The sequence below is a fragment of the Gekko japonicus genome, unplaced genomic scaffold (genome assembly GCF_001447785.1).
Source record: "Gekko japonicus isolate JY-2015 unplaced genomic scaffold, Gekko_japonicus_V1.1 scaffold4472, whole genome shotgun sequence".
In the NCBI taxonomy this organism is placed as follows: Eukaryota; Metazoa; Chordata; class Lepidosauria; order Squamata; family Gekkonidae; genus Gekko; species Gekko japonicus.
In genome coordinates, this window is record NW_015166572.1 from 24,005 (window position 1) to 48,127 (window position 24,123).

Below are 24,123 nucleotides of genomic sequence, written 5' to 3' on the forward strand. Positions count from 1 at the left end.
CTGCTGGATGACCTTGGGCAAGCCATAGTTCTGATGAGAGCTGTTCTTGAAAGAGCAGTTTCTGTCAAGAGCTCTCTCAGCCCCGCCTACCTCACAGGGTGTCTGTTGTGGGGAGGGGAAGGGAAAGGAGTTTGTAAGCCGCTCTGGGGCTCCTTTGGGTAGTGAAGGGCGGGGTATAAATCCAATCTCTTCCTCTTCTTCTTTAAATCCCTTCTCCAAGCCAAGCCAGCTGGAGCGGGGGGGGCATGGGGGGTCTTGGAAGATGCATTTAAAGTTAAAGTTGCTTTCTTTCCACCTCTCCCTCCCCCCATCTATTTGCTTTCTTTCCATTTTCTTTCCACCTTTCTCTCTTTCTCTCTATGTATCTTTCTCTCTGCCCTCCCCATCTAAAGTTAAATATCATTATCAATATCCGTTTTTACCCTTTTTGTTTTATTTTTTTGGCAGTCTCATTTAATGTTAATAAAAAGCAAATCAGCGTATTATTCAATAAAAATGTGTGGGTTGTATTTGTGCATGCCTTGCGGCTCTCAAACATCTGACATTTATATCCATGTGGCTCTTACGTTAAGCGAGTTTGGCCACCCGTGTCCTACAGGGTTCTTATCCTGTTGTTCATCCAAGGCGGTAAGGCCGGCACACATGGCTCTCCCTTGCCTTCCGTAACAACTCCGTGAAGTAGGCAAGGCCGAGCGATACCAGCCGGCCCAAGGCTACCCGGTGACTTCGTAGCAGAGAGGGGATTGGAAACTGAGTGTCCCCACACCCATGGCCAATGATCTAACCATATGATAAGAGGGGGATGAATTAAGAGATACACCTAGATGCATCATCGTGCTTTTTAAAACTATACTTACATTCTGTGACAAAGAAGTTCAGCATCGTCAAGACAACGGTATGACCGCTGAACATGTAATCCCCACAGGTATGCACTCCGGTCAGTGTCATGCCAAACCCACTCCAAATCGCAAAGGCTCGCTGAAGTTTCGCCCACACGTTGCCGTACAGCTAGAAGGAAGGCGTGGCACAGAATGTTAAGACTGAGTATTAGTACAGTCAAGCCCAAAATAGAACTCTGGCATACACAGCAAGCATCGGTGCAACGTGACCACGATCACCCCCACATTCTGCAGGGCAGGCACCAGATGTTCAGCACTCTTCCTAATAGCTGGCTGAAAAAAGGGTTTTTTTGCTCTTCACCCCTGGCATAAATATCTATCCCATTTATTTATTTATTTGCATTTATCCTGTAAATGGGCTCAGGGCTCAACAATTTAATAAATACAATGAAATTTAAAACCGATTAAAACGTGTAAAACCAGGAGTCGTGCTTGCCGTAGGGTGGTGGTGGGAGGTGCCATCAAGCAGCAGCTGGTTTAGGATGGCCCCGTAAGGCCTTCAAGGCAAGAACGTGGTTCGTCCCTTGCCTGCTTCTGCCCAGTGACCCTGGACTTCCTTGCTGGTCTCTCATCCAAGGAGTCACCTGGGCCGGCCCTGCTTAGCTTCCGAGATCTGATGGGACTGGGCCCGCCTGCGCCACACCCAGATCAGGGCTCTCCATCCTACCATGCCCTAAAAGCAACACTCCCTTATACAGAGATTCAGGTGGGTATAGAGATGTAAAATTTCCGGAAATTTTGAAGCTCGGGAAAAAATGGAATTTTGTGGCAATAGGAAAATCTCTGCGAGGCACACCCGGAGAGGCTCCTGTTGTCACAGGGAGGGCTCCTGCTTTCACAAGGAGTCACAGTGAGATTGGCAACGGGAGATTGGCGAGCAAGGCACATTCTTAGCTGAGTCTGCATAAGTCTGTAGTTTTACTGAAGAGTACAATGAACTGCTTCAAGACACAAGCTTTGCAACATTCAAGGATAATTTTGCCTGTGAAGAGTACATAGTGTGATTTTTGCATAGAGGCCACTATCTAACATTTTCTCACTGTGCTGTTTAGCTTACAAAGTCTTTTGCTCTGTTGTAACGAATTTCACTGTGCAATGTGTGAGCTGTTTGATGCTAATAAAATGCTGCTGTGACACAGCCTGTCAGATGAACAGGGAGCTTGGGACAGAGAGAGAGACAGAGCTGATCTGTAGCTTCAAGACATCTGTTGTGCGCTGTGTCGTTCTTGAACCCCCATAAAAGTCTACAGAATTTTTTGGAAAAATTGAAAAATATGACTATGGACATTCTTACTCGGCATGAAATTATCACAACTAGCCTATTAAAAATATAGTGTATCCAAACAATTATTACAAACAGAATACCCACCCACATGCAAAAACAAAACTGAAACCTTTTTCTTTTCTCGTGACAATAGCACCTCCTAAAGGAAGCAAGTTTCCCCAGTCCTGGTCTACATTCTTACCTGCTGCATCACATTGTAGCGGCCTTATTTAAGCTACATATTATGCAAATTGAAGAGACTGAGGTTACATAGGAGTAGTATATAAATACTCTAAATAAAGAGTGGACACGCTGGTGTAATAACATGAAGGTTTTGCCTAACTTGGATATATGTGCAACAAGGACATAGATTACGTGGGACAGAACAGAGTTTGAGTCCAGTGGCACCTTTAAGACCAGCAAAGTTTGATTCTGAGTATAAGCTTTCGTGTGCCTGCACACGAAAGCTTATACTCAGAATCAAACTTTGCTGGTCTTAAAGGTGCCACTGGACTCAAACTCTGTTCTGTCCCACGTAATCTATGTCCTTGTTGCACATATATCCAAGTTAGGCAAAACCTTCATGTTATTACACCAGCGTGTCCACTCTTTATTTAGAGTATTTATATACTACTCCTATGTAACCTCAGTCTCTTCAATTTGCATAATATGTAGCTTAAATAAGGCCGCTACAATGTGATGCAGCAGGTAAGAATGTAGACCAGGACTGGGGAAACTTGGAGCCACATCTCCACTCTGCCATTAAGCTCAGTGGGACAGGCCCTCCGCCTCCGCCTCATCCACTCCAGAGTGTCGTTACAAGGGTAAAATGGAGAAGGGAAGACCGACTGACACCATCCCGAGCTCCCTTTTTTCTAACCACCCCATTGCCCTTGATAAAAGCGCTGTTTTACTCATTTTGCAGAACACGAAAAGCCCGGGAGCCTTCCTGACCTTGGAGGGGGAGGCCATTCCACCGAGGAGGAGCCACCACACAGAGCGTTCAGGGGTATGGGTGGCCGCCAATGTTCCCTCTAAGCTCTGGAGTTCGCTGAGCAAAAATTCTACTCTGTGAGCTACTGCCATTAAAGTTGTGAGCAGGTGATTTGGCTACTGCATAAACTAGTTTGCTCTGGAGCCATCCTTCCTGAGCTAAGACAAAAATCTGTGAGCTGGAGGCTAAAAAAACTGTGAGCTAGCTCACACTAACTCAGCTTAGAGGGAACACTGGTGGCCACTCATCTTATCCATTTGCAGGGTGGCACCTTCGGAAGGCTCTGCGCAGAGAAGCAAAGCTGTGCCGGGGAGCACACTGACACGGGTGGTTCTGCAGGTGATGGGTGTGGTAGGCCAGGAAAGGGCTTCATAAGTAACAACCAACACCTTGGGCTGAACCCAGAAATGACCACAACCAACGGAGTTACCACAGATCAGGTATAACAGGCATAATCTAGCTCCTGACGATAATTGTAGAGTGCATAACAATAGTCTAGCTCCGTACGGCCTGACTGTCTGGGTCACAGGCAGAAACCAGCCTCTGTGAAGATGCAAGAAAGCACTTTCTGAAGCCAAATTAACATGCTTCTCCTTTTACACCACTGGGCCAAGGTGAAGCCCATGGCATTTAATTAAATCAACGAGGGACCACTGAACCCCGTTTCAACACTACAAAGACAAACTTGCTCATCGCAAACTAATTCCATTTAGCAAAAGCAGCTAGGGATTTTTTTCGGGGGGAGGGGCTGCCCTATAAGAACGGGGGCAAGCAGGGCCCTGTCAGAAGTTTGAGGCAGTGTAGTGGGAGACCACGCTACTGAGACAGCTGGCCACCAAACCTGGGGGGGGGGTTGTCCCCATCTTGGATGATTAATATAGGTACAGCACCATGTTATAGGAAGGTTTTACTGTGGTTTAAATGTTGTATTTTATTATATGTTGTATTTTATATCTCGGCTTTGCCGCATGTGAGCTGCCCTGAGCCTTTGGGAGGGCAAGATAGAAATTGAAAAAAATATATAAATATAAATAAATAAATAAATAAATAAATCATACCTTTCCAGAACATTGCAGGTGTTGGCCTGGTACCGACAGAGAGGTGACAAACATTGTAATGCAACGCAACAGAAATACGGTACCCATAAGGCTGCACATTCGCCGCAGAAGGATAGACCTAGAAATAAGCAGGAACATTTACTTCTGTATCCCACGCGCCCCAGTGCATATGCAGGGCATTCATGTCAGGGGTCCCCAATGTGGTAGCCAGGGATACCATGGCACCTGCCGACACCTTTCCTGGCGCCCCCCCAAGTGTTTTTAGAAAGTGAGCAGGGCCAGGTGGGACCTTTGCCCAGCAAGCCTTCTGATTGGCTGTACAGCTATTTTATTTTGGCAAGCGGTGGCCACCAAAGCACAAGGATCTTCTCTGTGTGACAGAAAGGAAGCCCCGGCAGCCATTTTGTAGCTGGCTCCACCTCCCACAGCAGCCATTTTGTGGCTGTGTCAGAATTCTAAAGGCGTCCGTAGGCTCAAAATGGTTGGGGACCCCTGATTTATACTGTGCCAGGAGACCATTTTTAAGCTCAGAATTTGTAGTTGTAAAAATCTGGAAATCAGAAATATGTTGGACAGGAGTGCTTCTCTGGGGCTACGTTTGGGTGTGCTGTCAAAGACTCGGAGAAATCACCTGCGCCATTAAAGACACAGACACAAACAATGTATAGTATTACAAGGATGGATGGTTTCAAGAGGGAATTGGGTAAACATCTGGGGCAGAGGTCCATCAGTGGCTATTAGCCACAAGGTATAGGTAGGAACTCTCCATCTGGCTCAAGTGATGCTCTGTGTTCTAGTTGTTTTTGGCACAGTGGGAGGGCTTCTAGTGTCCTGGCCCCACTGCTGGACCTCCTGAGGACACCTGGAATTTTTGGCCACTGTGTGACCCAGAGTGTTGGACTGGATGGGCCACTGGCCTGATCCAACATTTGGATTCTCTTATGTTCTTATAAGGAACTGGATAAGCATACGGAGCAGAGGTCCATCAGTGGCTATTAGCCACAAGGTATAGGTAGGGACTCTCCATCTGGGTCAAGGGATGCTCTGTATTCTTGGTGCTTGGGGGGGCAACAGTGGGAGGGCTTCTAGTGTCCTGGCCCCACTGCTGGACCTCCTGGTGGCCCCTGGTATTGTTGGACTGGATGGGCCATTGGCCTGATCCAACATTGGCTTCTCTTATGTTCTAATGTGTGGGGAAGGAATCCCCCTCATGCCCTTTTCGGTAGGACAAGAGAACCCCCAGCCATGCCTTGCACAGTGCTCTCCTGTGCTGGACCTTCTTGCCGTGGAAAATCACCACGCGCTGTTCCAACGGCAAGTTCTTCTCATATGTCAGAATCAGGTGTTTCCGATTCTTCCGGGCTAAAGGGAGCACTGTTCGTATCACCTGCTGCCCTTTTGAAGAAGACGTTTCATCTGCTCTTTGGGATCACAACCCGTGATCTTCCAAATGATCTTCTGCACTCTCACGTTCAAAATTACTGTGGTCTGCCTCAAGCGATCAAATAAAGCATGCAAAGCAGTGCCTGACAGAGGACTGGAAAACAGTCTGCAGAGGTGAGCACAAAGAGTTATTGTGCTAAGCCCGTTAAGGCCTCTGGAGAAGACGCAGACCTGGGGGAGCAGCCAATTGGAAACGAGCAGGCCCAGCTCTCGAAACCATCAGCGCTTCTGATCTTTTGTCATCAACACCATATCCGCATGCAAAGCAGTGCCTGACAGAGGACTAGAAAACAGTCTGCAGAGGTGAGCACAAAGAGTTATTGTGCTAAGCCCGTTAAGGCCTCCGGAGGAGAAGACGTAGACCTGGGTGAGCAGCCAATCGGAAACAAGCAGGCCCAGCTCTCGAAAACCATCAGCGCTTCAAGAGCTCAAAGGGCCACAGCTGAGCTCCCGCCCAAAACGAATCACGCTTAAAAGCTCATGCTCTGTTTCCACTCTGTCTGCTCTCACATTTCTGTAGTCCAAACCCAACTGTACTGATCACGGGATGCCCCGTCCGGTGGACTGCACTTGACTCACGCTTTGTAATCTGCCTTGCGAGTCAGAGAGCCAGTTTGGTGTTGTGGTTAAGTGCGCGGACTCTAATCTGGGAGAACCGGGTTTGATTCCCCACTCCTCCTCCACTTGCAGCTGCTGGTGTGACCTTGGGTCGGTCACAAGCTCTGGCACAGCTGTCCTTGAAAAAGAGCAGTTTCTGTCAAGAGCTCTCTCAGCCCCACCCACCTCACAGGGTGTCTGTTGTGGGGAGGGGAAGGGAAAGGAGCCTGTAAGCCGCTCTGAGACTCCGAGTGAAGGGCGGGGTATAAATCCAATCTCCTCCTCTCCTCCTCTTCAGTGAGAAAGGCGGACTGTCAATAGCCCAAACGATAAGTAATCAACAAGTCAGGGGCACTGGTGGGAAACGAAAGCCCCGTGCAGGAGAAGCAGGGGGTGGGTGGGAATTGTGCCACCTACCTCCCAGTCCCTCCTTGCGGCTCAAGTGCCACGTTCACCCAGGAGATCATGTGTGTCGGCCGGAACAAGTGATATCACTGCCTCTCATCTTGATTTGACCAATGTGATGAGCGATGAACCCATGAAACTGCCTTCTACTGAATCGGACCCTTGGTCCATCAGGGTCAGAGTTGTCTACTCAGACTGGCAGCGGCCCTCCAGGGTCTCAGGCAGAAGAGTCCTTTCCCATCACCTACTGCCTGGACCTTGCCAACCGGAGACACTGGGGATTGAACCTGGGACCTTCTGCATGCCAAGCAGATGCTCTGCCACCGAGCCACAGCCCCTCCCTACATTCGGGCTCCCTGTGCTTAGACCCCTGGTCTCCAACGTACGGATGTCACCAGGTGGACCGGGTCCTGCAGGGCAACATATCCAATTCCCCGCCGCGTGTAACCAAACTGTTAGAACCAAGGCGATACAGGACTCAAGTTTTAGCAGACTGCACCCCAGGTGGGAGAACAGGAACCACCAGATCGATTCCATGTCAGCTTCAGCAAGCGAGATCTCTCCTGCTGGCAGAAGGGCAGCAGAGATTTTTCAAACGGGTTTCCTACGTGCCAATCACAAGCACACTGATGACTGTAGCGCAGTTAACGGGGTGCCAACGGGGTGCAGCAGCGGGTCGTACAGGCTGACCAGTGTCTCTGTTATACCAAAAGAGACTCCACACAGTGGTCTTTGGCAGGAGCAGAGACCACCCACCCCCCTCCGGCCCACTACACAGACCTCTCACCGCGGGAAGGGGATTAATTTTCCTGCTCTCTCTCCATGCATCTTGTCTGTATGGAACAGATTTTAGCTCTCCTCCTCAATGGTGTATCAAACTGCCTTCAAATTTCTCTGTTACAATGGTGGACAGTGCAAACACCCACACGTAAGTCTTTACTGCCTCTTTCTCCAAATTTAGGGAGTTAACGATTTAAAAAAACGACCATACCTGTGTCTGTGAAGGAGGAGGACAAGCAACCAGATGTAGCAGAGAATCACCCCGCACACTTCGGTCATGGCAAAAGCCCAAGGGATCCTTGGAACACTAAAAGCAAAAGGAAGGGGAGACCGTGAAGACCAAGAGGACTGACTTAGACTTTGAAGTGGTGTCTTTCTTAATCAAGTGATTAGAAACCAAAAAAAGGTACCAAAGTCATTTGATGAAACCACCTACGTGAACCTTTAAATTATTGCTTAGTACATAGCTAGTAACATCAGGCAGACTGCTTCCCAGCACAAGTTGGTACTGGAGACATACATTAAGCACAAACCCAGAGTCTCCCAAAATTTTCTGTGCATAAAGACTTCATGCCCTTTTTAAAAAAAAAAAAAAAAGAAGTGAGCCATATCTTTGGACCATCTGCTTAACCCTCTGCAGCCAAGATGGGTGAACTGTTGAGCTAAAATGAGCTCCCCCCTAACAAAGAGACGTTCAGCAATCCATTACTGGATGAGGTTACCTTTTCTGATAACTGATTACCAGTCATTCGGTTTTCTTACGCCAGTCCTCCAATATTAAAGGTCTCGAGCCGAGAAGAGAGGAGACAGCCCAGAAAAACCGTTCAAGAATCCAGGTTCTCTTCCACTATTCTCCTCTCATTCCACACACTTCCCCCCCCCCACACACAATTTATTTTGTGCAAAAACACAGACATGCTGGGGAATGCTGAGAAAACCTTCTATGAAAGATTTTGCTGTTTACAGTAGTGACTCGCATACTTTTTAAGGTAAGAGTTTAGAAATACTGTTCTAGCTGCTCATAACTCCCCCCCCCCAGTGCTTTCTAAGAACGATGCAGAGATAATGTACATTACCATTTCCTGCATAATATGAACGTCTTGAAACCTCACATCTGATTCAGAATGATTCAACAACAGTAGTAGCAACAGGAGGAGGAGGAGGAGATTGGATTTGTACCCAGCCCTTTACTCGGAGTCTCAGAGCGGCTTACAATCTCCTTTCCCTTCCCCCTCCGCACAACAGGCACCCTGTGAGGTAGGTAGGGCTGAAAGAGCTCTTTCAGCGCTGCCCTTGAGAGAACAGCTCGGACAGAACTACGGCTTGCCCAAGGTCATCCAGCAGCTGCAAGTGGAGGAGCGGGGAATCAAACCCAGTTCTCCCAGATTAGAATCCGCACACTTAACCACTACACCAAACATACCCCCAAAAAATTAAAAAAAAAAAATACACCAAACCAAGGAAGAAGCAAAAATGTGAACAGGTAGAGAATGTAGTTTCAATCATACAAGCTTTCATTCAGTCTTTGAATGTTCACAGAAAAGACAGTAAAATCAGGAAGTATTGACCTTTCAAAAATTAATTTTGATGAGAGAGATAATAGTATCCATGGCCGTATCCTGTGTTGTTTTAAATGCATGATCCAATTTCACGGGACGCCTGTTGTCCAGTTGCTGGGAAACAAACCCTCAGGCAGCAGAGTTTCTGGTTGCTCACCCACTGCCACCTTCGGGCACAGGCTTCTACGTTCTGGTTTTGGATAATGCCACTGTATGGAGACAATCTGCTTTGATTTTTAATGCCGATCCCCAAGTGATACACTGCTAGGCTAGCATGGTGTACAAAGTTTTATTCTGGAAAGGTTCGAGGCCTACAAACCTCTCAAATTCCCAGTCCAGTAAAGGGCAAATTAGGCTGAAGTGATTTCTAAAGAATTCAGGGGAATCCACCTGCCTCCCTATATCCTCCAAGAACTTAGAAACTTAATGCTAGCTGCACCACTTTCACTATTAAGACGGCCCTGTCTCCTCTTTGGTAAGGACTGCAGGTGTGTTCTAATGTGTGGATCAAGGTGCTCTTTATGCATTACTGGGTTGGGTTTTATTGTAAGTGATCATCACCAGTACATTCTGCAGACGAAAACACCAAGGAAAACAACAGTAAGGAAGAACGATCTATTTCTATATGCGTGACAAGAGAGCACGTAACTGGACAAGTAACTGGCACACAGTAAAAATAGATAACTTTCTAGTATTCACACCAGGGGAATAAGAGCTGTCATTGCTATCTTTGGGTTATCACATTAATGGACAAAAAGTAAACAGAAACGTGCAATAGCATGTGCTTGTTTTACAACCCTCATCACAAAACTGGTATTAGAATGTGAAGAACTAACTTGCAGATCACCATCCGAATTAAAAACTTCAGCTAAAGAAATTCACATAGGTACAAGAATGTCTTTCCCAGAATATCAGCTGGTCAACTACACCAAAAGCAACTTTGATGTCCATAAGGACTAGGTATAGCTGACAATTCCTGCCACATTTTAACAGAAATGTGGTTTTAACCAGGGGTCATTTCGTAGAAAAAGAGGTGCAGGAGCTCTTTGCACAGCTTATATGCATATGCCACACCCCCTGACATCACCGGAAGTGTGTCAGAAGGCAACACCCACCGCTCAGGCTCCACTGGATTCTTTTGGATTGCTAGCTATTGGGGGGGGGGGAGGAACGTGCAGATCTGTCCTCGCAGAGGAGGGAGAGCTTGTACCTGAGTAAAACTTGGTCTTAAAGGTGCCACTGGACTGTTTTGGTCTTAAAGGTGCCACTGGACCCCAGGGGGAGCTCTGCAACTTACCTGGCTGCTTCTTGCTCTGACTGAGGGCTGCTGGGAGCAGGGGGCGGGGCTTGTTGCATGTGCCCACCCCCTGGGCTCTTTAACTGCCGGAGCTCTGCTCCTGTGTGCTCCTGCAGGAAATGACCCCTGGTTTTAACTATCTAAATCATATCATTACCTTGTGATTGTAACCCACAGTGAGCCTGCGTGTGGGGGAGGGAGGATGGGATAAAATCAAACTAAATAAATAAGATACAAAGTGGGTATTCAGAACAGCTTGGCTGATCAACAAAAAACTCATAATCAGTACCTCAATTCATGAGTTTGGTATTTTAATGCAAGGTTTTCACTTCTCTTCTAACAATGATGGGGGGATGGTTACAGTGGCAAAACCAAACGTGCAGATCTGGGACCCACCAGCCAGAGATACAAGGAGAAAGGTGCATCTCCACAATGAAAAGGGCTAGACGCTACAGACTTAAAAAAACGAAAGCTGGAAATGAAAGAGAATTTGATACACAGGCTGTTATAATCTTATTGTGATCTAACAAAATTAATTTGCTAATTCTTTAAAAATGAAAAAGCCCTAGAGATTGGGGGTGGTGATGGGGAGACTGGCTTCTGCTGGGGGACTGCGGAACCTGCAAGGACATCTCCTGCACGGAACACGTAAGCGTGCTCAATAAAACGGTGCCCCTCTCTTCCCCCACCCTCATCTTGAGAGATGCACAAAGCAGATGTGCTCAAGGCTTAGAATGACCTTCATAATATCTATAGCCGTCATCTCCCTGTAGATCTGCCCAACCCGCCTGGCTGTTCATAGACATTTTTGCTCTCTCCTTTCCGGGCAGATGCATCATTCCCTTCTTTCACCTATTCAGACGTTTCTGCAGCTCCTCAGCTGAAACTCTTTCCTGGATTCAGGCTCTGTTTTCTTCCCAATTTAAGGATGCTCGTACCCTCTTTTTAAAGGCAGGGAAATGAGAAAAGACGTCCTCCCACTCATACACACACTCCTGTAGGCTATTAATACACCACCAATTTGGTGTCGTAGTTAAGTGCGCGGACTCTAATCTGGGAGAACCGGGTTTGATTCCCCACTCTTCCACCTGCAGCTGCTGGATGACCTTGGGCAAGCGGTAGTTCTGATAAGAGCTGTCCTTGAAAAAGAGCAGTTCCTGTCAGAGCTCTCTCAGCCCCGCCTACCTCACAGGCTGTCTGTTGTGGGGAGGGAGAGGAGTTTGTCAGCCGCTCTGAGACTCCTCTGGGTAGTGAAGGGCGAGGTATAAATCCAACCGCTTCTTCTTCTTCTTCTCAAGAGCAGTCCTCGAGAGAGCTCTCTCAGCCCCACCCACCTCGCAGGGTGTCTGTTGTGGGGAGGGGAAGGGAAAGGAGTTTGTAAGCCGCTCTGAGACTCCAAGTGAAGGGCGGGGTATAAATCCAATTACTACTTCTTCTTCTTCTAATACATAATATTTTTAAATATATGGATCCAGTCCCTTCTGTACATCATGTTCCGAAGACAGCACGCACTAGAAAACAATGTCTACAAACGCCCTTAGAGCATGAAAATGAGGCAATTCACTGATTAGTCTGAACATCAAGTCTTCCTGCGGCAGGAAGAAGAAGAAGAGGAGATTGGATTTCTACCCCATGGCCCGTCACTACCCAAAGGTGTCTCAGAGCGGCTGACAAACTCCTTTCCCTTCCCCTCCCCACCGCAGACACCCTGTGAGGTAGGCGGGGCTGAGAGAACTCTTGACACAAACGGCTCTTTTTCAAGGACAGCTCTTATTATCCATTCCCCGGAGAGAAGAAAGGATGTGTAATAAATAATAACATGTTGTGTATTTGAACTAATAATATATCCTAATAAATTGTTTTTTGGGGAGGGGGAATAACAGCTGTTATCAGAGCTACGGCTTGCCCAAGGTCATCCAGCCAGGTGCAAGTGGAGGAGTGGGGAATCAAACCCGGTTCTCCCAGATCAGAGTCCGCGCACTTAACCACGACACCAAACTGGCTCTCTGGGATGCGCCCACTTCTGCTCCGTACTCCTCCCTTCAAGCGCTCTGGCCTCTGTGACCGGCCTTGACGGAACAAGGGTCTCTCATTCAGTATAAGGCAGCTTCATGAGATCTTAGTCATATTTCGCCTAGACTTCAAAGCCCCTAAGTCTTTCCTTGTAGCTCTGAGCCCCAAACAAATCCCTGGAAACAATGCAAAGTTCTTCAAAGAGACTCAAAGGCACGGGCTGGCTCAGGATGGGTGATACCTGGCCTCGCGGCCGTCCAGGTGAAGAGGATCTCAGAGCTGCAGGAGGTGGCAAGCCGACCACAAACAGGCACTGGGAGGCAGCCACCAAAAAGGAAAAGAAAAGAAAAAGGCTAATGCACGAACAGAAGGACGGTCTCCAGGCCACGAGAAGCCACACTTCCGCACTACGCTAGTTAGACCGCTTCCGAAGTCCTGCACCCAGCTCTCGGCAGGACAAAACGGAACAGGTTCAGAGGCTGCTGCGGGAGAAGGTCGGGGACGGGAAGACAAGTTCTTTGAAGGCCGGCCGAAGGAACGCGGCCTGTTTAGCCTGGAGAAGAGAGTTAGTGTGACGTGACTGGGCTCTTCAAAGATCAGAGCGGCCATCACGGAGGGGGGGGGGGGGAGGAGGAGGGGGGGAGAAGAAGGAGAAGAAGAAGAAGAGGAGGAGGAAATTGGATTTATACCCCGCCCTTCACTACCCAAAGGTGTCTCAGAGCGGCTGACAAACTCCTTTCCCTTCCCCTCCCCACAACAGACAACCTCTTTCCCCTTCCCCTCACCACAACAGACACCCTGTGAGGTCGGTGGGGCTGAGAGAGCTCTGACAGAAACTGCTCTTTTTCAAGGACAGCTCTTATCAGAACTATGGCTTGCCCAAGGTCATCCAGCCAGGTGCAAGTGGAGAAGTGGGGAATCAAACCTGGTTCTCCCAGATTAGAGTCCACGCTCTTAACCACTACACTAAACTGGTGCTCTCAAGGGCTTGTAACAGAAAGCAATTAAACAATGGGACCACACGGCAACCGGGGTGGTGGGCTTTCCTTCACGGGAAGCTGTACAGCCATCTGGAGGGGGTGCTCTACCTTTAGATTTAAGCAGGGGACTGGAACCAGACGCTCTGTTAAAAGCCCCTTCCAGCTCCACAAGCCTATGCGAGCCTTAAACAATTCAGGGTGCTCACAGCTCTCCCTCTTGTACGGAGTTGCTTTAAAAACTGGGACCAGAACAGCTAGGCGACCATTCAGAGCATCCTCGAAGCACCAGGGGAACCATCCCAGAGAAAAGTAAATCGTGATACACGTGACCAGTGTTCCCTCTAAGCTGAGTTAGTGTGAGCTAGCTCACAGTTTGTTAGCCTCCAGCTCACACATTGTTGTCTTAGCTCAGGAAGGAGGGCTCCAGAGCAAACTAATTTACGCAGCAGCCAAATCGCTCGCTCACAGCTTTAATGCCCATAGCTCACAAAGTAGAATTTTTGCTCACAAGACTCCACAGCTTAGAGGGAGCATTGCACGTGACAGCCGCAGACTGAGCCATGGATGTTCTGACATCAGATCGGGGAGAAGAGCTCCTTTCATCTAATTCTGCCGCTGCATCACCCCCTGTCCATTCCCAGCAAGTGATAAACGGGCACGTGAAAGACGGGGCTTGTGGGCTGGCAAAACCCTGACGTTGCTTCCCAAACTGACTGGCAGGCACTGACAGGCACCCGTGCTCCTCGGGAGACTGCAAGCACGGGAACATCACCACCGACTCACCATGCCAGAGAACTCAGCTAAGGTCATGAGCCTTTTCATTCCTACAAAGGGTCCTCTGGCAGTCTGTCTCTGAGACAATGGGCTACTGTTCCCCTCTGGCCTTGCTTTGCTGGCTATAGCCTTTCAGCGTTCCGTAGCCCGACTGCCTCCCAACGCTCCCTCCGCCCATAGAAATTCCACCCTGGAACAATAGCCGTCCTTCAGTATTGTTGTAATTCATCTGCTCAGCTTCTACCGCTCTCTTTTTACATCGCTTGCTTACTGTGCCTTATGCCTTACAGCCAAAGGCCAGTTCCTTGTGCAGATATCTGTACAGCAAGGCCGAATGGTGCTATGATTTAGGGCAGGGGTCTGCAACACGGCACCCACCAAGTGTTTCTAGAACGTAGGCGGGGCCAGATGGGGCTATTGTCCAGCAGGGCTTCTGATAGGCTGTGCCGATTAAAGCCACTTCGTTTCAGTGGCCGCTGCCACCATTCGTGTCCGCCTTATTCTCTCTCGTCCCCTCTTTCCAAGCATATTTTTAAATGCCCCTCTTCTCCCCTGCCCTTGGGCTTCCTCCGTGCATTTCGCCCTCTGTCCTGCAGCGGTCATGGTGACAGTTGCGCCCACCGCCTTGTGTCAGAGTTCCAAAGGTGCCCACAGGCTCAAAGAATGTGGAGCGGCTGCCCCCAAGCAAAGATATCAATTGAAGGAATGGGGACCCCTGCTTTAGGGTTCTGCAAGGCTGGGGAAACCCAGCTTTACAGGAAACTCTGATCTGTTAAAAAAAAAGAGGGATCCTTAAACATGTTAAAGCAGGGACACGGCGAAGAAAACCCCTGAATTGGGATAGCATTTTGGGTAGCCACAGGAATCTCCCATGACATCTGGCCCCCAACACCCAAGAGAGAACCAAGTTGCAGACTTCCGGTTTCGGCGACCTAATGGCGGACGCGTCTCTCGGGAGCTCCCGAGGACGTGATCCGTGAGCCAGCGGATGGAGAGGGAGTGCGACTGTATGTGTCCCCCTGGAGCCTTGGTGATGGGTTTCTAGCCATGGGGCGCCGAGGATCGCCTCTCTCCCGGCACAGTGCCGGTGGATTGAGGCGTTCCGATGCCCTCCCACCTGCCTCTCCCCCAGCAAGGGGTGCGGAACACCTATTAGCGGCTCACAAAGGTGCACAGATCAGCCGGAAGATGTTTTGGAGGTATTCATGGATTTTTCTTTGGAAAATTCCACTTCTTTCTCCTTTCAAATCGAAATGTTTAAATTTGGGAGCTGTTGCAGAGGGACACAAAATGTGACAATGAACAGACAGAGGACATCTCACGGGGCCCTGCTCTTGGGGTGCCCACTCTCGCCCACACTGGGTTTTGTTGCTGCGGGCAGCTCTCCCACAAAAGGCCTCACCAGAAGGAGAAAACACTCCCCCTTCCCTTTGCTAAGCCCAGCGGAGGGGGGGGGAGGGAGGGAGCAGTCTCACACCAGGCTCTTAGAAGGCAGAGCCAGCAGCACCAGCAGCTCACAGCCAACGCTTATCTTTGCTCTGCACATCCCTGCCACAGGTCTGCACCACTGGCAAAACAGGCAAGTAGGTTTATGGGATTTGACTTTCTGGGGAGAAGGAGATGCCCTAGGAAAACGTGACCCCCCCCCCAAGTTAAGTTATTTACGGCCACCCAGCAATAACAAACAGGAAAAATCTGGGAAACACTAAGGATTAACACCACACTCCTTCTGGCAGGCCTTCTAAAGCAGATGCTTCCCTGCGGGGTGGTTCAGAAGACTGCGTCACCCCACATGACCTCAGCCACCGCCAGCCAGTCGCCAGCCGCTGCCTCCCGGGCCCCTGCGGCCACCAGCCATGGAGACAGGCCCAGGAAGTGAAGCCACTCGCCTTTCGTGCCACTGGGGGCTGGCGGGGGGCTGAGCCGCTGCAGTGCCTTGGCAGCCTCCTTCCTGTGCCGCCCCAAGCCATGCCTTGGCTGGACGACTGCCCCCCCCTACATTCCTTCCTTGCAAGCAGAGCGGCATGCAGAACGCACACTTCTGCGGCATGCACCACCCCACACCACCCCACTCCGGCCTATCTAGCCCACAGCTTTTATTCCGTGCCATTAGCCCGAATGCTCCAGGGAACCTGAGCCCGGCGGCAACAGCCCCTGGCAGGATCTCCATCCTTCCACGATGGCCCTACGGATCCCTTTTGCAGACAGCAGCAGGAACGGAGACCCCCCCCCCCCAAGTCCTTCATCTCCCAGTCAGAAAGTGGGAAAGAAAGGACACGGGAGGGGGGGCAAGGCACGAGGCACACAGCCATCCCGCTTGATTAGAGTGGAGGGAAACTGATAACCCTGGACATCTTGCTGGTCTCTAAGGCACGACTGGACTCACATCCAGGGTTCTTTTTGTAGAAAAAGCCCAGCAGGAACTCAGTAGCATAATAGGCCACACCCAACAGCAGGAACTCATTAGCATATTGGGCCACACCCCTGACAGCACAGCTCATTGGCATATTAGGCCGCACCTCCATGTTACCAGAAGTGTGGTTATCCAGCCACACCCACCTTTTGCTTGTTGTTTTGTTTACCTTGTTTGTTGTCAAAACCAGGGCCTTTTTTGTAGCAGGAACTCCTTTGCATGTTAGGCCAATCCTAGTGAGTTTCTGCTGTTGGGTGTGGCCTATTATGCTAAGGAGTTCCTGCTGGGCGTGGCCAACTTGGGAGCCAGCCGGAACTCCGTTCCTGTGCGTTCCTGTCCAAAAATAGCCCTGCTCACATCTAGCAGTTCTCGTGCAGACCAACAGAGCTGGCCCCTGAAACCATCTTTACCTTAATAGAGAACCTTCCTTTGCACGTCACTCACCTGTCTAGGAATATGTCCGGCAGCGGCGGATACGTCTGCATGTCCGGCACGCGCTCGTGAACGATGACCATGACGAACGACGTGAAGCCGAACACGATGAAGACGTAGATGCAACCCAGGGCCGTCTTCCAGTACTCGGGGTCCAGCCTCCGCGGAGGGTGCTTGTTCTTCCCGTTGGCGTACTGGTACGGCTCAGCACTCAGGTCGACCACGGGCTCGCAGTCGTCGCAGTCCCGCTGCGCTTCGCCATTGCAGAACCAGTCCGTTCCCTGGAGAGGGGAGGCGGCGGGCGAGAGAGAGCCCAGGGGGGCTTCGCTGCTGTATCCCAACTCTTCCAGAACTTCCATGTGGTGCTTCTGCAGTTTGCGTATGGAGAGCATGAGTCTCTTGATGTCGCCCAGAATTTTGATTTCCAGGGGAGGAGACCGCAAGTCATATTCGGTCAGGGTCAGTAACGTGATCCCGTCCAGCCTGTGCTTGTCGCACAAAACGTCCACATATTCGCAAAACCCTTCATCCTTCAGCCATTTGGCTACGTGCCTCGTCGACCAGCGCCGGATGCAAAGTTGGCCGCTGACTTCCATTGCCTTTACCGGCTGAAAAACAAAAGGTTTACAAGGCTGAGGAGAGGGCGTCAACATTCAGAGCGCAGGACCCATCAAATCGCCAATCAACTAAGAGAGAGGCTTGAAGTTTACTGACCAGGGAGGCTAAAAAGGCAGCTTTCCTACGACACACTGGTTAAAAACCCAAGGCACGTGGGACGTGACTGTACCGGCTACTCCTGCAGGCCCCTTTCAACATTCGGAAGCACAGATTCCATCATCCCCGCGCGGATACAGATTTTCAAGCGTGAAATGCTCACCATTGGCACAAAAGAAAACCCTCCTGGGCATCCAAAGCATTTTATACGTGGAACCTGTCTCTTATCACCTGAAGCATGTTAAGGCATATGAGCCCAAATGCCCCAGCTCGACCACACGAAACCACAACCCAGAGCCCTCTTCCGAGGATGCCAACGGATGACTAGCACGAAGCTTAATCAGAACGCCAGACCATCAAGCTCAATATTGTCTACTCAGACTGGCAGTAGCTCTCCCGGATCTCAGGTCGAGGTCTTTCACATCGCCTCCTGCCTGGTCCCTTTTATCTGGAGATGCCAGGGATTGAACCTGGGATCTTCTGCAGGCCAAGCAGATGCTGTGCCACGGCCCCTTGTATGACAGGCAGGGAACACTCTGCTATACTTGCAGTTCCCTGGATTGAGGACAATGGGCTTAGACTGGGAATTCAAGCAAAGCACAACTGCACATTAAAAGTGTGGGTTGAACAACAAGAATGCAAACACACGAACTGTCCTTAGCACAGGAGAAACCCACCTTAACTACAAAGGGAAGAGATTCAACAGGATCTCTCCATTACAGGACAAGGAGCAAATGTATGAGGGTGCTTTAATCCAGGATACAAACAGTAATCATTGGGCAGGCTGAATGCGAGGGGCACAAAAACTTGGGGATACCACTCTTAGGAGTGGCTCCATGTCCCTGTAGCTTCCGGGGGGGGGGGGCATTCTAACACGTCCTAGAGATGTAAAGATCTGGAACAAATAGGTCCCCATCCAGTCAAGGACACCCCAAGAGAAAAACTGGAAATCTAAAATACCTTAAAAGCTTTTCAATTATTCCAAAAGAGATATTTTTTTTCATTAGAGTAGGGTGTTTTCTTTAAGGTAATACGTTACTCATTCAAAACTCCATCTTTTTTGATGGCATACCTGGGGGGAAAACAGTCTTGTATTTGAGTAAACACAACACAGTATTATTTTCAACAATTCTAGGATGAACGAGCCGTGTCCAAAATTAGTATGCTGATGAGAATAGGCTATGGACGAGTTAGTTTTCAATGCTACAGTTTAACTGTAAAGTTAAGTTTTGCTCACAGAAGAGACATTTACGTGTTTGAATGTCATAAACATGCCAAATGTTGCCACTGCATACACCAAGTTATAAATTATGCGTTTCATGTTGGTAGAGCAGTAAAATAAGTTTAGACTTGATAAGAAAACAAGTATGACATCTTTCACTCTCCCCACAAATTTCTGAGTTCCCCCCATGAAAGGAAAGCCACATCCCCTAACCCCCAGCTGAACCGTCAAGGGCTTCAACATTTCTAGAAATCGCATCTCTCTAGTTGTTCCTAGGAGCTGCGGTGGCTCAAGTGGTTCAGACGCTGAACTGCAGGCTGTGGAAGGCCGAGTTTGAGACCCGGATGTGCCGCATGACGCAGTGAGCTCCCGTCTCTAGTTCCAGCTCCTGCCAACCTAGCAGTTCGAAAGCAAGAAATTGCAAGTCAATAAATAGGTACCACTTTGGTGGGAAGGTAACAGCGTTCCGTGTGCCTTGGTGCTTAGTCATGCTGGCCACATGACCACGGAAACGTCTTCGGACAGCGCTGGCTCTTCGGCTTGGAAACGGAGATGAGCACCGCAGCCCTAGAGTCGGACTCGACTGGCTTTTGAGCAAGGGAACCTTTACCTTTACCTTTAGTTGTTCCTAGTGTGCTCTCTAGGACATACGACCTTGACTCTTAACTAGCTGGGAAAGAAGCAAAGAACTCGTCAGCCTATGGGGCACATTAGCCATTTATAAGGAACTATCTGATCTCAAATGATCAACAGGGCCAGCCCTGGTTACCACTTGGATGGGATCCCACTGGGGAAGTGGGCTCTGTTAAGAACATAAGAGAAGCCAATGTTGGATCAGGCCAATGGCCCATCCAGCCCAGCATTCTGCCACACAGAGGCCAAAAAGACCAGCTGCCATCAGGAGGTCCATCAGTGGGACCAGGACACTAGAACCTCTCCCACTGTTGCCCCCCCCCCAGCACCAAGAATACAATGCATCACTTGCCCCAGAGTTCCTATCTATACCTTGTGGCTAACAGCCACTGATGGACCTCTGTGCCGTATGTTTATCTAATTGCCTCTTGAAGCCGTCCATGCTTGTAGCTGCCACCACCTCCTGTGGCAGTGAATTCCACGTGTTAACCACTCTTGGGGTGAAGGAGGAGATTGGATTTATACCCCGCCTTTCACTACCCAAAGGAGTCTCAGAACACCTTACAAACTCCTTCCCCTTCCCCTCCCCACAACAGACACCCTGTGAGCAGTGTTCCCTCTAAGCTGAGTCAGTGTGAGTTAGCTCAGTTTTTTAGCCTCTGGCTCACACATTTTTGTCGTAGCTCAGGAAGGATGGCTCCAGAGCAAACTAAATTATGCAGTAGCCAAGCCACTCGCTCACAACTTTAATACCAGTAGCTCACAAGGTAGAATTTTTGCTCACAAGACTACACAGCTTAGAGGGAACATTGCCTGTGAGGTAGGTGGGGCTGAGAGAGCTCTTGACAGAAACTATTTTTCAAGAACAGCTCTTATCAGAACTACGGCTTGCCCAAAGTCATCCAGCCAGGTGCAAGTGGAGGAGTGGGGAATCAAACCCGGTTCTCCCAGACTAGAGTCCGCGCACTTAACCATTACACCAAAGGACTTCCTTTGATCCATTCTAACCCGACTGCTCAGCAATTTCATTGAGTGCCCACAAGTTCTTGTATTGTGAGAAGGGGAGAAAAGTACCTCTTTCTCAACCTGCTCTATCCCAAGCATAGTCTTATAAACCTCGATCATGTCACCCCTCAGCCGTCATTTCTCCAAGCTAAAGAGCCCCAAGCGCTTTAACCTTTCCTCATAGGGAAAGTGTTCCAACCCTTTTATCATTCTAGTTGCCCTTTTCTGCACTTTTCTCAATGCTATAATATCCGATAGAAAACCACCTTCTCATTTGCCTTGAAAACCCTACAGGGTTGCCGTAAGTCGGCAATGACTTGACGACACTGACTCCACCAAGAACTAAAGTGTCCAGAAACTCACTCTGTACAAAAGACGGAGCCAATGTGAATACAAACCCCATAGTCTCACACTCTTAGAAGATCTGGTTCAGATTCATACAGATTACTCAACAATGATGTTTTTATTTCCTACTGCCAAGTGCAAACAAAATTTCATCACTTTCCTGGAAGCCAAGGCCATAATGTACATTTCCCCAAAGCTCGCGTTTAACTGACACATAGACAAAAGGGGACTGGAGAAAGCAAGGTATAGACTCACCAACAGATGACCCTCAAAACTCTCCGAAATATTTAAGGAAGCAACAGGAAGAGCAGGAGAAGTGACAGACCATTTAGTGCAGGAAAAGCAGCAGCTAGAAGGATGAGGCAAGCAGCGCTGCTGACCCAGCAGGCATCAAAGGTCACTGTGCCAGTCATGTACTTGGGAGAAAGTCCGCGGGGAGTTCCACCCACTGGAGGACCAGAAGGGTCCAACAATCGAAGAGATAATTTCTCTGGGCCTCCCAGACAGCTGGTGCCAGCAGCACTTTCCAGGGCTATGAGCGAAGGGGGCCGATCTCCTTACTGTGCAGTTTTTCCTTCTTCGTTACCTGCCAAGCAGTTTGCTTGCGCCTTCTCTGGTATGCCTAGCAGGTTGGAATACGCTCTGGAACACAGCGCCAACAACCAGTGCAGTCTATATACTTGTCGGCGGGAGGGATCTCCAAGGACCAAAGCTGGAGAAGACGGAAAACAGCAGGTGTTTCTGAAAAGCTAGTCGGCAGGCAATTCCGGGCGCCAGCTTGGAAGAGCGAGGAAAAGTGGAAGTGCTTAACCTTTTCCTGCCATGCCTCTTCTCTGGGGAGGCGAGGGGCATAGTCAAGGACTTGTACCTGCCTCCCCCCCCCCAAGAGATAACTGCAGCTTCCAAGGGACGTTTTAAATTGGGGAAGAAACAGAGAAACAAGAGGGTAAACACCTTCCCACCCAATGACCCCCTCTCCCCCACATTTATAGCAAGTGCCAGAGGCGGCTAACTAGTTTTTAAAAAATACCTAAGAGCAGATATTGTTGCACCTCGCCGAGATGGGCCCTAATTAAAGCTCCCTTTCTCGGTTACAAAGCAGTTAAGTCAGCAACTCCTTGAAAGATGAACCAGCCCTTTGCAAGCTGCCAGGACAAAGCACCCCGAGGAGCCCAGTCCCTTTCAGGCTCACCACTTGCAGAGGCAGCCAGTTGTTCCTGCCCAAATCCACTGAATGCCAAACGGGCATCCTGGGCCACCGTTTCAACAGGCATGCTAGCTCCCTCACTGGCAACTACTGTCACTTTTATCTCTGCTGACTTCCCCTTGGATATACTGCAGACATGAGTTTTCCAGGAACATCTGAATCGGAAAATTCCCTGAAAATGTTTCCCTATTGGCAAAGTTCAAATAATGTTCGCAAAAGAAGAATCACAAGTGCCAAAGCGTGTAGCACATTTTTATTTTAACAGTAAAACAGAAATATTAAAAGCAGTAACATTTTTAAAACCACGCCTCTTGAAAGAGCGTTAAACAAAAGACAATAATGATAAACATGGTCTAGTGTTAGAGAGAGTTTCAAAAAACAACCGTGAGCATCAGACCCCAAAGTATCAACAGTCAAACAACTTGTAAATGCAATGAATAATGTCTACTTGAAGTGCATACAAAATACAGTTTCAATATGTATTTTGTTTGCACTTCAAAGAGTGTGCCATGTACTTAATTAATTCTTCACACATTATAAATATTGAGTAGACGCGGGGGAACTCCGGCGAAGCTGCAGGGCAAAATGCGACCGCGCAGTACATGGTGTGAAATTAACATGTACGATCGGGGCAAAGGGAAGAGCCGGCGCGGAGCAGCAGCTTGTGGGAAATCGGTCCTGGACAAAGTTACTCTCAAAAACACTCTCTGGCAGTGATTTGTTTATTGAGAAATAATCAGGTTCCAGGCCAGACCTGTACTATGTCAGAACTGGAGTTCTGGCGGGAGAATCCAAAGATATAGACACAGTTCAAACAAACCCCCCCCCCCTCCAGCACATGCAATCGCACTCTGCAAATGTCCCGCCTAGCATTCACGCTTCCTACACCCCACACACACCTTTGAATATATGGATCCCTTACCTAAGACAGCAAAGCAGGCACAGTTTTGGCTTCAAGGTCGTCCCTGGCCAAGGAAGGCATCTTGAGGAGAAAGAGTTACAGCGTCTACGGTTCACACGCTCAGCCACCCACACACACACACCAGGAATTTCCCTCCCCCCTAACAAACCATGGCAAACTAAAGACAGAGTCTGACAATAATACAAAGAAGAACAAAATGACACAAGCAAAAAGATAACATACGGCAGCCTTCACTGGTACAGATAATAAGGCATCATTTGAGTAGGCATACATTGACTGATCAGTTACAACAAGAGGGGTAGCTACACCGTATCTTAATTAGGACAAAGGGTCTTAATAGGACAAAGAGGTCTTCTTCGACTTTAACCAAGGATCCTTCACACCCAAGCACAAAGTGTTGCTTTCAGATAAGGAGCAGATGTCCCTCTGACCCAGACTTGTTGGAGCCTTGTCTCAATAGCTGAGGCACATGAACTTTACACCTCAAGTAATATTAGGTAAATCCATCCATAGTTACAACCCGCCCTCCCTCTATCCAGCCAAGAAAATAATGTTTTCTTCTTGTCTGCTACCAGAAGCACTTAATCCTGAAATTAATACAGGCGCAGGTGCATAGGCTTATTAAATCTAAATCAAATTTAAATCTAAATCCTACACAAAAAAGACAAAATCAATCATCTCTTATTTGTCTAATTTGCATACTGTTTTAAATTGTAATGGCCAATGGCTACACAAAATTTTACTACTACTCCTCCTCCTCAATAATCTCTTATCGGTGTCACACAACTGTAACCTTTCCCAAATAGTTTATTATTTTATCTTAAATTATCAATCCACCTATTTAGGGTTATACCTCTCGAGCTTCCAAGCCTGGTCAGCAGCTGGCACAGCGTCTGTGAGTTAAAACTGCTTTGATTATAGGAAAGCACAACAGACAGCTACTGGCCAAGACCTGGGCAAAGTTTCCAGCTGTGATTTTGTAGACAGCCCAAGATGGCCAAAGCAGTGCCCACAGTGGACATGAACCAGATTGGGGGTGGGGGGTGGGGGGTCGTTACCTTCTTTTCATGCAGTTCTGTTGTCAAAAGAAGGTACCTGGGAGCTTGTTTTAATGGAGCTTGCAAACCAAAACAGTGGGCATGGTCAGCTTCTGTACACTTCCAGGTT

At 48.8% G+C, this 24,123-nt stretch overlaps 1 protein-coding gene across 3 annotated transcripts in view; it reads right to left on the minus strand.

Moving 5' to 3' along the window:
- SAMD8 (sterile alpha motif domain containing 8) overlaps window positions 1-24,123 on the minus strand; it is a 40,354-nt gene that overhangs the window by 4,654 nt on the left and 11,577 nt on the right. For 2 of the 3 annotated variants that reach the window (XM_015412363.1, XM_015412364.1), the window contains exons 2-5: window positions 16,921-17,516; window positions 7,652-7,747; window positions 4,216-4,333; window positions 858-1,008 (exon numbers count right to left, since the gene is read on the minus strand). In XM_015412363.1, the coding sequence (XP_015267849.1) occupies window positions 858-1,008; window positions 4,216-4,333; window positions 7,652-7,747; window positions 16,921-17,504 (949 nt within the window). In that variant the 5' untranslated portion in view covers window positions 17,505-17,516. Of the gene's footprint in view, window positions 1-857; window positions 1,009-4,215; window positions 4,334-7,651; window positions 7,748-16,920; window positions 17,517-21,082; window positions 21,138-24,123 lie in introns of those variants that run through there. The other variant, XM_015412365.1, reaches the window with a different exon arrangement.